This window comes from Drosophila obscura, unplaced genomic scaffold (assembly GCF_018151105.1).
Source record: "Drosophila obscura isolate BZ-5 IFL unplaced genomic scaffold, ASM1815110v1 contig_186, whole genome shotgun sequence".
Classification (NCBI taxonomy): domain Eukaryota; kingdom Metazoa; phylum Arthropoda; class Insecta; order Diptera; family Drosophilidae; genus Drosophila; species Drosophila obscura.
The window spans coordinates 2,206,357-2,219,240 of NW_024542774.1; the positions used below are offsets into that span (position 1 = coordinate 2,206,357).

General features: G+C 44.9%; 2 protein-coding genes across 13 annotated transcripts in view; both read right to left on the reverse strand.

The window, feature by feature from the left end:
- LOC111080434 (potassium voltage-gated channel subfamily KQT member 4) overlaps positions 1–12,884 on the reverse strand; it is a 35,264-nt gene that overhangs the window by 1,340 nt on the left and 21,040 nt on the right. The window contains exons 1-15 of one of the 12 annotated variants that reach the window (XM_022376042.2): positions 7,069–7,217; positions 6,795–6,980; positions 6,506–6,723; positions 6,250–6,425; positions 6,061–6,186; positions 5,882–5,992; positions 5,583–5,770; positions 4,960–5,004; positions 3,399–3,592; positions 2,009–2,101; positions 1,229–1,654; positions 516–586; positions 346–430; positions 208–250; positions 55–151 (exon numbers count right to left, since the gene is read on the reverse strand). In XM_022376042.2, the coding sequence (XP_022231734.2) occupies positions 55–151; positions 208–250; positions 346–430; positions 516–586; positions 1,229–1,654; positions 2,009–2,101; positions 3,399–3,592; positions 4,960–5,004; positions 5,583–5,770; positions 5,882–5,992; positions 6,061–6,186; positions 6,250–6,425; positions 6,506–6,723; positions 6,795–6,980; positions 7,069–7,121 (2,112 nt within the window). In that variant the 5' untranslated portion in view covers positions 7,122–7,217. Of the gene's footprint in view, positions 1–54; positions 152–207; positions 251–345; positions 431–515; positions 644–1,228; positions 1,655–2,008; positions 2,102–3,398; positions 3,593–4,959; positions 5,005–5,582; positions 5,771–5,881; positions 5,993–6,060; positions 6,187–6,249; positions 6,426–6,505; positions 6,724–6,794; positions 6,981–7,068; positions 7,218–12,884 lie in introns of those variants that run through there. The other 11 variants (XM_022376043.2, XM_041593295.1, XM_022376044.2 and 8 more) reach the window with 11 other exon arrangements.
- LOC111080436 (tubulin-specific chaperone cofactor E-like protein) lies at positions 8,695–11,218 on the reverse strand. Its single transcript, XM_022376055.2, has 2 exons — positions 10,625–11,218; positions 8,695–10,564 (listed from the first exon to the last, which is right to left on the reverse strand). The coding sequence occupies exon 2, from the start codon at positions 10,259–10,261 to the stop codon at positions 8,855–8,857; it is 1,407 nt and encodes a 468-aa protein (XP_022231747.2). The 5' UTR covers positions 10,262–10,564; positions 10,625–11,218; the 3' UTR covers positions 8,695–8,854.

The following is a 12,884-nucleotide window of genomic DNA, read 5'->3' on the forward strand; positions in this document are numbered from 1 at the left end:
CAAAATTTGCACTTTAATTCAGTTGGTCAATCAATGTGGTATCTACTAACTCACCTGTCGCTCGACCTTAACCACACGGGAGGCTAAACTTATTTTAGATGCATACACATCCTTGGCCTTGGAGCCTTGTTTGCCCAGGATTTGATCCAAACTGTGGATTGAATGTGTGTCAGTTGATTTAATGGTATGTCAATTTGTAAGACTTACCGCAAATGAAGCATCTTAACGCGACCCAGCAAGTCAACGTGACCTAGAGGGAACCAAGAGAGGTATACAGTTAAGAACATGAAGAATATTTCTATGCATGGAGTGTAATATTTTAGTGGAGTGTGCTCTGTGTCTCACCAGCTGCGTATTGCTCCATGACATCCTTGACATCGTACGGCTTCAAGGCCTCCTTGAACTTGCGCCGTGCCACAAAGTACTTGAGCTGCAATAACAATCCCTCTTAGTTACATGTATCCCACTCGATAATATCCGATCCGATCCCATCCCTTGCAGTGTCACGTACTCACCTTGCGAATGAAACGAATGGCCGTCTTGTGTCGATTGGTTAGCTGCGTGCAGCGCGGCTCATCATCCTCATCTGCGGGCAATTTGTGAATCAGAGAGATTGACTTGTGCGTTAGGTTTTGGTTGCTAGCTTCGCTTGTTGGTTTTGGTTTTTGGTTTTGGTTAGTTTTTTTTTTTGGTTTTTGGTTTTGGATACATTTAAGCAAGTCAACGTCAACCCAAATATACAACAACACATACAAAAAGTACCGTTACACACACATATAGAACAATTAGTAAATACGGTTACGATATATTGATAATTATTAAGTATATATGTAGATAGATATTAAATGAGTAATGTCAACAAGAGATAGAGAGACAAATAGACAGATAGATAGATGGATAGATAGATGGATAGATAGATAGATAGATAGATAGATAGATAGATAGATAGAGAGAGAGCTTAGTTAGTAAGAGTTAGTAAGGCGATGCCTTGGCTGGAATATTCTCCAGCCCAGTTCTGAGGCAAGCGTTGTGGTGTCGTTGTGTGTCAGATGGTGGGGGCTGGGGATGTGTGGGCGGAGGAGCATGTAGTGCGGCTGGACTAGTACTAACTAAGACTACAAATCAACGTGGCGACACTCTACACGGTTGGACGGCATGCATCCCTAGCAGCATAGCAGCATAGCAGAGTTGGTTATCCCAGAGCGGGGGGGAGATGCTTCGCACGCACTTGCCACACCGATGGATCCGTTCGGCCCACCATCAGCAGCAGCAGCCGATCCGTGCGAGAATCCTGTCTCCAGGAACTGCGATGCGGCTGCAAAGAATCGACCCGTTCGACCACTTCCCGAGCTCGGACTCGGACTGGGCACAGGAAGCGGCAATGTGTTGCTCCTCTGACAGTCGTCCGTTTTGGCCGGCTCCTCTAGACCGGCCTCCAGGTCCGGAGTGTTTGCGGCTGTCACCCAGGGATTTCGCAGCGAAAACGATGAGCCAAATAAGCTGCCATGCAATAAGCCCAACAGCACCACCGGAATGGCTAGATTTCTAGAAGCCACCTCGCTTTTGGCCTCGACCGATGACGCCTGGTGCGAAAAGTGGGCCAGAGAGCCAGCACTGGAGCTGAGCTTGCAGTTGGCCAGTTGACTTGGCTGGGCTATGTGAGTTAGAGAGCGGAATTACTTAGTTGCTGTCGATCCCTCTGTCCCTAGAGTTAGGTTAGGTTGGTCGCGCCACAGTTAGTCGGGGAGTCGGGTAATGTCGGGTGTGTTATGTAACCAACCAACAAACAACATCAATTAAAATTTCAATCAGTCTTATCTCTGGGGATGCAAGTCACAACATTGACACAACCACAACACTCAATATATATCAATATCAATAGGGATAATAAAATGTGATACAAAAGAAAGGTTTTGTTTAAGTTTTGGGTTTTTGTTTTTGTTTTTTTGGTTTTGTTTTCTCGACATTCGTATTGTAGGACCTGGGGGAGAGGACCTTGTAGACTTACCGTCTGAATTTTTAATATTTTTTAAGCATGTGGTCTCAGCCACTGAATCTTCACTGAAACTTGGATTCAGGGATTTGCCATTCTGTACTACCTCTGCAAAATTTCAAATCAAAGGTTAAACTTTCATTCCGCACACTATAAATATAGTAGGCTCTCGTAGGCTGTATTGCAACTATAATTGAAGGTGGAGTACGAGTATGTGTCAGCAAAATTTCGGATTCAAAATACACGGTACGGACACTCTATATTGGGGGACGTACCGTATTCATAGAACCTCGAATACGAGACATATATAAATCATAATTGGTGTCACAAGTGGGGAAAAACTCGACTTTAACTTCTATAGAAATGAAAAAGCTTTTTTTTTGTTGGTAGTTTTTTTATCATTCCGTTTCGTTTTGTTTATCAATTGTTTGTTGGCAAAATTATGTTTGACTTAATTTGCTTCTATATTATGAGCTCATGACTTTAACTTTGGTTTCAATCTGCACACATCCACTGAACATAATCCTAGCCTTATCACATCTATAACTCCTATATGTATATGTTACAGATACTTATTAAAATATATCAAAATATAAATATATTTATTAATTTATGTGAGAATTTATATTTGTGGAGTCGGAGAAGATATTTCTTCAAATTAAATAAAATTGAAAACTAAATAGCTTAAGGTTTTCCCTACCCACAAATTCGTAGCTACATTCGAGGTATTTACTCAAGAAAAATAAAAAATCTCCCCTGATTCGACAAATGCAACAATGACATTCACATAAGGGCTGGCTGTACTTTTTTATTGTTTGATTTATGACCACTTTTTGAATTGAATTTGATTGCAGAGCTTGCATGCATGATGGTAATACAAACAAAAAATACAAGAAAAAAATACAACAAAAAATTCATAGAGTAAATATATCCATCGAAACGAGTAATGCATTCCATCTTTCAGTTTATGTAACCAAATACATATTTAAAAATGTAATCCTCCCATATGTCTTGACTACTCTTGTGTTTTTGAGGGGTGCGCCTTGTCTTTCGGGGGGATTGTTTGTTTGTTTGTTTGGAGGAGGAACAGGGTATATAGCAAACGGAATCCTTCATTTGATATTGTTTGCTGTGCAAAAGTACAGTTGGAAAGAACAACATGCTGTATGGACAGTACAGAGCGTTTCATGGTTTTAAGAGAGCTGCAATAATATTATGAATTTTGTTTTTTTTTTGTGCTAACTTTTAGCTACAAAACGCACTGTATCCCATATCCTGTTAAGCTTGGCATGTGTGTGTGTGTGTGTATGAGTGTGGGTTGTGGGCAAACAGAAATTTGTAATGGAATCTTGAAATGGGAAACATAAACGGAGAGGAATCGGAAATCGTTCGTCCGGCAACTTACCCAAGTTCTCCACGGATGTATTTATATCCCGAATGGTGCGTGTGTAGCGTGTGGAGGCACGGGACGAGCTCGGGGGCTTCGACTGGCCGCTGCCATCGCCACCGGGCGCCTGAATGGTCTGGCTTTTGTGTCGCCTTATGGTGGGCAGGCGGGCCACAAAGGATGTGTTGTGCTTAAAGCTGGAGGACGCCCGTCTGTATCAGAGTAGGAGGATGTTTGATGTTGAAGAACAGAGAATTATTTTAGTCAACACTCAGACATTTGCGATATCAAGAAGTTGTAGTCGAGACACACGAGAATATATATGGTATAGTAAGTAGAGAGGTTATCTGGCAAACGGGTAGTAAGATACGAGTGAGATAGGATCGTGTGGTACAAGTGTAGCTGTAGCTGTGTGTTTTTTTGTGGATGTGCAGACATTGAGAGGTGACAAAACGGGTGCTCAGGTGCCATTTGGGCCTGGGTGTGCTACGGCAACAACATTGACGATTAATTTAAATATTTACAATTAAAAAATGATGTGCGGCAAAGTCGGTACAATGCCGACGACTGCGATACGTTCCCGATACCCAGCAGAACGAATTAACAGAACCTATCTAGATGGGAGTTTCATCAAAGGTATAACATATATCATCTGATCATTATGAAACTTAGTTAAATAATAAATTGTTTTGTTCTTCACATTTATGGCGTCTAAAATTCAAAATTCAAATTATTTTTTATCCCCAAGAACTAGTTGGATTCAGGATCCATTTATTACGTAAGCAGACCGATGGATATCTATCCTATATCTAGCTGTGGTTAATCCTGATCTGTGAGTAACGGGAATGTGTTTTCTTTGGCCAAGGCTTAGCTGAAGTGCTGGGCAGGGGCTGGGGGCTGGGCTGTAATAGGTGAATGGGCGGGTGGGTTTGCTGTAGTAGAGAGGAACACAAAAAGAGAGAGGAGAATAGAGAGAGAGAATCGAATAAAAAGCAAACGTCTCATTTGGCTTCATTGAACTCACATGTTAATTATAGTTTACGTACACCACACAATTTTATATATATTTTTTTTTGCATTTTTATGGAGTTGTTTTGTTTGTTTTTATTGTTGTTGTTGTGGAATGACCGCGCGGGCGTATGTGGCAGCAGAACACACAGAATGAGAATCAATTCGTATCACATTGATTAATTGTATTTGGTCTTTGGGGAAAATTTCAAAAAGTTTTAGCATAGAATTGTTTCAAATGCAGCAGCAGCAGTCGAAAGAGATGGATGAGTATAACAAGAGCGAGAGCGAGAGAGAGAGAGAGACAGAGAGAGCGAAAGAGATATACAAAGAGAGAGAGAGAGAGATGGGTGCTGGATGGTAAGAAAGCTGCGAATTATATTTTGATTTTGATTCGATTGAATGTGGGCGTGGAGAGGGGTAGCCATGTCTACTACGAATGTGAGTGCTGAGGGGAGGACCACCGAGGAGGAGGACCACCGCCCGTTAACAGAATGATTTGGCAAGTGGCTGATTGAGTCTTTGCTTTAAATTGTGGTTTTGGGTTTTTGATATGGTTATCAGGTTTTACCTATATTCGGATATGTTTTTTAATAATCGCTCCCAGTTTTCAGAACTGAAAATGTTTACAAAAATTATATTATCGATGGAAAAAAGTAAATTATAGGTACTATAAGAACTTAAGTGGTTAATCGGGTTTGGCGAGCAGATAGGCACAAATAGAGAGAGAGTTAGAGGGGAGGGAGTGGGAGAGAGAGAGAGAGAGCTGGTGACAGTCGAGTGGGCGTTGATCGGGGAGCACACAAGATACAGTTACGCTATATATATATAGATGTGTGTATAAGTATATCTGCTACCCATGCTGGGTGTTTCTAGTTTATCGGTGGATGGTTTGAACAAATTGGGTTAATTCGGTTTCTAAATTGGTTTCATGAGCTGCCGATTGCGGCTCTGCTGTGGCTCTCAACCTCAGCAGCTCGTTTACCAACTTTTCTATATTGTTAAATACACAAATGTTGTTTTGTGTCTATAGTGTGTGTGTGTGTGTTTGTGTTCGTGAGTGTGTGTGTGTGTGTGTCTGTACAAAAGTCAATCCATTTCTCATCTGCAAAATATCCCTGAATATACTGCAATTTTAAACAGGCTCCAGCAAAGAACAAAGTGGCGGTGTGCTCTGTGTGCAAAAATACTTACGAAGCCGGCGGACTGGGCAAAGCCACCTGGTGGATCTTCCACGTGGCCACAGACACGGAATGCTCATCGGACGCATAGCATCGCCACACGGCCTGGATGAGTGTGGCCGCCGGCTGGCGTCGTCGTATCATGTGCTTCTGTCGCTGCTGCTGCTGCACCTTCAGTGCAAAGCCGCTGCCCAGAATTCCCTGCGGAAGGAAGGTGGGTGGTCAGCACAGATAACAGAAACAGAACACAAAGAAAAAAACAAAACGGAAACAGAAACAGAAACCGAATGCCATTCAATATGGAGGACTTACCGCCGGCAGAGCAAAAAACGAGATGCCCAGGAGGGCGCAGCAGGAGGCAATCAATTTTCCCTGCCAAGTGATGGGCACCATGTCTCCGTAGCCAACCGTGCACAGTGTGATCTGGGATTGGGCGGAAGGGGGATAGGTTAAAGAATGAGTTAAACCGACAGGGGAGATTTTGAACCTACCACACCCCACCAGAGGGCCTGTGCAAAGTTGCTAAACTTGTCATTGACATCCTTCTCCCACATGTAGACCAGGAATGATGCAAAGATTAGACCTAAGAATCCTATATACATGGTTGTGATCAGCTCCTGCAATACACACATAAATGATTAATATATACACATATTTGAAGTTAGTGTGGATCGACCCACCTGTCTGTGTGCGTATACAACCGAACCGAGGAGCTTCCAGGTGCCTCCCCGACGATCCATGCGCACCATCCGCAGTATCTGGAAGAACCGCAGCCCTCGTAACGCACTCGTGGCGAACACCTGCCCCGAGGTGCCCATGCCTAATACTACAATTGAGGCTAAAATGGTGACAATATCTGAAACGCACAGACAGTCCCTTGGTTCTCAGATAACTCTTCTTCACTCAGTCTCCAACTGCAACTGCAACGCCACTCACCTATAATACAAAATGGTCTCTTGACGAACTTCAGACGCCCCAGGCAACCCTGGTAGCGCGACCGGCAGCCCGACGACCATAGTCGGGCCCCGAACTCCATCGTGAACCAGATGACCACCAGGATCTCCATTCGAAACAGAATGTACACGGCGTCGTCCTCGTACTCCTTGATGGTGGAAAACACGCTCAGGGCGAGGCATGTGAACACCATCAGGAATCTGAAAGTGAAGCAAAGGGAGTTACAGGACTGAGTCCACTAGCCAAGGGATGCTCCTATCCATTCACTTACACCATCACATGGTAAAAGATGGCATGCAGGCCGCGTGGCCGCTCCAGGAAGTTGTAGAGGCGACTCTGGAGACGCCGGTAACGAACATCGCGGCGAGAGCCGCGATTGTAGTTCAGCGGCTTCCCTAGGAGTGACATTCGCGGTTGCAGGATTCTTTCCGAGTTTGGCCTACCCGGTCTACATTTCCTGCAAGCAAAAAGATGGAAATGATCACCGTTAATATCAATCTAGAAACAGGTTCATTATATTCATTAAATATTTCAATATGAAGTACCCCTTGTACCCCCTGATGTCATAGAAGGCATAAATATCATTGTCGGGATCCATTCTGTTCGCATTCCACACCACTTCACTCTCAAAACACTCTCGATCACTCTCGAAACACTCTTGAACACTCTCGCCACGTCTGGTCGCAACGACACTCGATCCGCAACTCGATCGACAGCTGAGCGAGTCCCCAGTTAAAAAACCTTCCTTAACATCTAGACTTTCAAAAACCCTCATGTGTAAATTTTATTAATTATCTACATAAACAGTTTTTATTCCACACACCTTGCATTTTATGACCGGGCTAGGTCTACGTAGACCTTTATTTGATTTTATTTTGATATATGTATACCACATACATTGTACCATTCCAAAACGTTTACTTGTACATATGTAGAAGTATATTGCACCTCGTCATCAACCACCAACTGTCATAAAAATTGGCGTATTTCAGCGACGAATTTCGTTTGGATTTCTTTCGGATTGTCTTCGTGGGCGGGTCAGGCTCACATCAGTCACGATCTCTCGACTTTGTCTTTGCCCAACGTGCTGCCAAAACGATCGTACGTCATTAGCATTGTACGAGTACTCCTATTTTGCGAGCATACTCCACTCCATAGACAAGGCAAATATGGGAGAGTTTGGCAAATGGGGTTGTTTGGGGTGTGTGCCTCTAATGGGAAAATTACCAAGGAATCGTGGGAAAGTTCTAATCAGCTGCGATCAGATTCTGAAAGGTTAAGGTATAGGTATATATAAAGGTAACTCAGGCAACTACACTCAGCGAAAAACTTCTCCTTGAGTCAAGTTTCAATACGATAACGCAAGTCAAATGATGAGTAATCAAATGAAATGAGAATTTTATCTCCAAAAGGTACTAAGCTAGTACTATTAGCAATCTTATCTTCGTAACTAGTACTCGTAAGTTGTATCTCCTATTTTTGCTTTTGTCACATTTGACACGGAATTTAAGTGGAATTTTTCTTTCTCAGTGTTATGCATAAACCGGTCCCAGATCGTTTTATGGTTTTGTGGGTGAATTTAGCCATTTTATCTCATTGATTCTAATTAGATAGATGCTAACAGTTCCGCTACAAAATCCTATGCTTGATTTACTCGCATGCTAAATGGGCAAATAACCGCCACAAAGCAATTATTATTCTGCTAATTATATGTGGGAAGGAAGCAGTGAAGAGCCAGTTCCAAGTCTCTGCGGAAACCACTTTTCAAAGCTTTGTCAACCAATTCGGTACTTACTCTCTCGCTCTCTTTGTACGTGGTCAGAAAGCTCCCCACGGAACAGTAAGAACATGCACACAGGTAGGTAGGCAAAACAGAGTGTCTCGTTGTGTGCGATTGTTTTGATTCTGCACTCAGTCACAGTCATATCTTATCCCCCCACCCCCACAAAGTATTGCTCTCTTCACCATCATTTCCATGTTTAGGTGCAGAGTAGACACGGTTCGGCATATTTTTGTTGTAAAATTTTTTAATGCATTTTTTATGGGTTTACGTTGTGGCTTAGGTTAGGCAGTAATTAAAATATTTATATGTACGTATGTATGCATGTATGTATGTGTGTGCATCTTGTAATGCTCGCTTGGCCGCCTATGAATGTATTTACAGTAGCTTGTCGGGGGAGAACCGAGAATAGTATAATAGAAATAAACGTACACTAAATATAAATGGTTCATATATGGTTGTGTATCCGCAATGACACAAGATCACATGTTGTTGTAGCACCAGGCCGGGCCTCCTTTCGTTCACTCCTCCTCACTCCTCCTCACTCTAGCTCACTTCTTGGCATCGATGATGATCTCATCGCCCGACTGGATGTTGTAGCTGTACAACTTCTTGTTGGGAAAGCGCATCTCCTCGGGCCCGAACTCCTTGTAGTCCTGGTCCAGGTAGAAGAGACGCATCTTGTTGGGCGGCAGGTTGACCAGTTTCTCCAGTTTCGCCTTCAGGTCATTCACCGTCAGATAGATGTCGACGAATCGGCTCTCGCGCATCTCGCCATAGTTGAAGATGACCTTGATGCGTTTATCCGGCTTGAGGCTGACATCGACCAGGGGGTCCAGCTTTCCGTGCACCTGGAGCAGCTCCTCGTACCGGGCCGGGCGCTCCGCCTCCGGCTTGTCCATATAGTGACGTACGAAGGCGCGCTCTGCATCGATGCGCTCGTCTGTGCCGATCTTGCCACCGCCGTTGAGCATCTCCACGTTGGGCAGCCGGGCAATCAGCAACTGGCGTCGCTCGTGCTCTGTGCACTCCAGGCTCTCCCACAACGGCCAGTGTTTGACCCGCAGGTTCTGCAGCTGCTGGAACTTGGCCAGCTCGTCGATGGCACTCCAACAGTTTAGCTGGGCGGAGCTCAGATTCAGAAGCTTTAGGCTGGGGAAGTACTTGTGGGAATCGCACTCCCGGCTCTCCTCCGCCTGCAGCGACCGGATGGGACAGTCGGCCAGGACCAGGGCCTCCAGGTTGGGGAAGATACGCCCCAGACGACATATCTCCTGCCAGTGCTCGATGGGATTGCCTGTGAAATGCAGTGTCTTCAGGGCGGGATGCGCTTTGGTGATTCTCCTCTCCTCCTTCTGGCAGTCACACTGGCTTCCGGCCACGCCGTCCTCCTCCTGAAGGCGTCGCTCCGCCTCCTCGGCGTCGATCAGGACATTCGTGTAGTTGTTGAGACTCAGGTGCAGCTCCTGCAGCACCGGCAGGTTCTGGAGCAGCGTGTCCACGCACTGCCAGTCCAGGTAGGTGCCGTTGAGCACCAGACTCTTCAGATTGATGGCGGGCGCCTCCGCCAGGGGTCTGAGCGGACTGCCCAGCTGGTTCTTGCTCAGGTTGAGGAACTCGATGCGCGGCATGTGCTTCAGGATGTTGAACACCTCCTGCCAATCGCTGAGCTTGTTCTGCGCCAGGTCCAGCTCCCGCACGCGCTGGCACTTCTCCCGGATGCTCTCAAAGTCGCCCGCCGAATCAATGTCGCAGTCGTTCAGCACGAGCAGGGCGGGCACGCTGGTCAGGGGCGAGAGGCGCGGTATGAAGATGGAGAACTCCATTCGCCCACCGCACTTGGTCACCGTAAAGTCGTTGGGCAGGTCCGCGCGCTTGTGCAGCTCCGGCTCATGAGCATTCTCGAATTCGCACTCCGCAAAGTACTTGCGCTCCAGCGCCTCCAGCAACGAGGGCATCTTGCTGTTGCTTTGGCTGCTGCTGCTGTTGCTAGCTCTGGGCTGCCAGGCACTCGCAATTATGTAAATTTATTGAATCGAGCAGCAGTTTCTGTTTCTTTAGCCTCTTCGCATCCAAAGCGTTGCAGATTTCGCCTATTGATTTTCAGCACTCATTTATTTCTATATTTGCCTCAAAACTGCCGTTGTGTTGTCTCTGTGATGCAATCCACTTTTGCGCAGTTGCAGTCTTCATTGATTTTAAACAAATTATTGCGCACGTTTCGCTTTTGTTGTAATTGCGCACTTAGTTGAGTTTTTTTTCTGTGGATGGAGTCAAAGATTCGTAACAAAGAAACAAAAAGTGCGTGCAAGCTCAGTTACTAATTCCAATCCAGTCCAGTCCAGTCCTCAATGCCGTTTTCAGCGCGACGGACAAAGCCAGGGGTCTCCAATGGGCCAATGGGGTCTGTCTCTCTCCACTGGCCTTAGATGCGTTTTCCCTTCGTTTAACCTTTGTTGTTGTAGCTGAAACTGTTTCCTCTCTGGTCGCGTCCCGTGTCGTCTATGTCCGCTCGCTGTGCCACCAAATGTTCAAATGAATCCACCAAGCACTGAGAAGAGAACCACCACGCGAAACTACTCCAACAACCAGGCGCCTGGTGTGTGTGTGTGTGTATGTGCGGTCGTGTTGTATTCCGATTCTGGCCTGTTCAGTGCTGCTTTTGTGTGTAGGTCGCTCGACATGCGCACAGGGGCGGATGTAGTTGCTCTGGGGGGGTCGCGAACAATTTAGAATTTGGTTTTGCTCGAGATCAAAAGTGCACAATAAGTTCTCGTCTGATTATCGTGCTGATTCAATTGCATACAGCCAACTATACTTGTGTAATCAGACAAGAACCTACATATATTGAAATTTTGAAGAGGCCAGGAATACCTAAATGGGGACACTATTTTCCCCGACGACTATGTGAATTTAGCCCCAGTTTAGGGCCCCGTATTCAGGCGCCGTCCGCCTGCCTCTCATGTAAATGCTCTGACAAGCGACCTTGCCGATAAAAATAAATATGCTCAATTACGAAATTCGTTCTAAACTGAAACACACAAATTATTTATTTGACTGCTTTCGCTTTTTGGGGTTTCGGGCGCAGATGTGTTGTGTGCACAAATAGAACACAGAGCAGAGCAGAACATAATATTATTGAAAATACACATTTACAATGACCTTGTCCCATGCACTTGGCAGCGGCCCTATGAAAATATTCTGGCAGCCAGCTGTCAAAATGGGCGCGAGGCCCTCCGTCGAAAGTGAGTTCGCCTCTGTGGAGCTGTCAGAAAAACCAGTTATAAAGTCAATGGTCATGCCACAGTAAGTACTCCGTACAAGTGACAGGTTACGCGGCTCTTCTCGCCGTTGATTTTGATTGACAGTTGCAATTGCAAATGGGGTGCACTGCAAATATTCATAAGTATTTCTAAATTTATTTGCCCTTGGTTTTCATATTGCATTACACATGTGTATCAGTCGCTGGGGTTACCGTGACCACTCAATGGGGTTTCACTATGCCGACAGCTTGAAAGGTGCGCAATAAGCCACCCGGAGAGACAGAGAGAGAGTGAAGCGGGAGAAGAGAGAGCGCGCGCGCGCTAATTTACCAAGCTCTCGCTCACACAGCTGTGCTTTGTTGTCTCGCCACTAATGCTGTTTCCACATGCAAACACAACAACAGACGTACATTTATGTGTAAGGGGCTGACAGGGGAGGGAAATGGGGTCTCATATGTTTGTTTGCTTATAGAAATAAAATTACGCAGCATTTGTGTTTGGAAGCACAGCTGATTGTGTTTGTTTTGCCACGAAAGCTCTGCCGTGAGCTTTTAGGCCATGTGTAGTGCTACAACAACAAGCATAAGCCGAAACAGATGGCAGCACTGGCAGTGGGATTCATTCTCATTGTTGTGTCGATGGATGGGCTCTGTTTTTGTTCTTGTTATAAATTTGATTTGCACAAGGCGTACCGTTTGATGCCGTTTGGTACTCTATCGAGGGTTTTGTTGTTGCCCCCGCTACGCTCTGCTAAAGTCAATTTGCAAATATTTCGCTGTGCACACACCCATAAATGCGGTTCATAGATAAAAATATTTGTACACCCACACTGGTATACCCAAATCTACGGGCAATATTTTGGACCGACAGCTTATTGCCAATTGGTGAATGTCTGAGCAGTGTTCAATCAGTTTTATCAAAAATGTTGTTCATTCTGCTCCCCTCCCCACCATTTTACTGTTTGGGATCCAGCGAAGAATTTCAAGGAGGGACTAGTGAAATTCCCGTTACTTTAGTGGGGTAAAATCCCCGATTTACCTCGAGCAGCAGGTGCGTTTCGTCGGGAATACCGTTCAGAAATAAAGTTCGGATCGTCATTGATTAGTTCTGCATACGAATAAAATTGAACCAGAACGCTTTTAGTTTCAGACCTTTGTGGTTCTTGCTATATTTAGCGATAAAGAAAGAAGCACATCAGTTTATCAGTAGACTCAGTGTATTATAATAATAATTTTCCAATAATATTTTAGCCTGCCAATTATTAATCATTTATCTAATTATTATTATCTCATTTATTACGTTACATATTACTTCGAAT

Coding starts and splice junctions, on each gene's coding strand:
- LOC111080436 (XM_022376055.2), bottom strand. CDS start 10,261: ATGCCCTCGTTGCTGGAGGCGCTGGAGCGCAAGTACTTTGCGGAGTGC.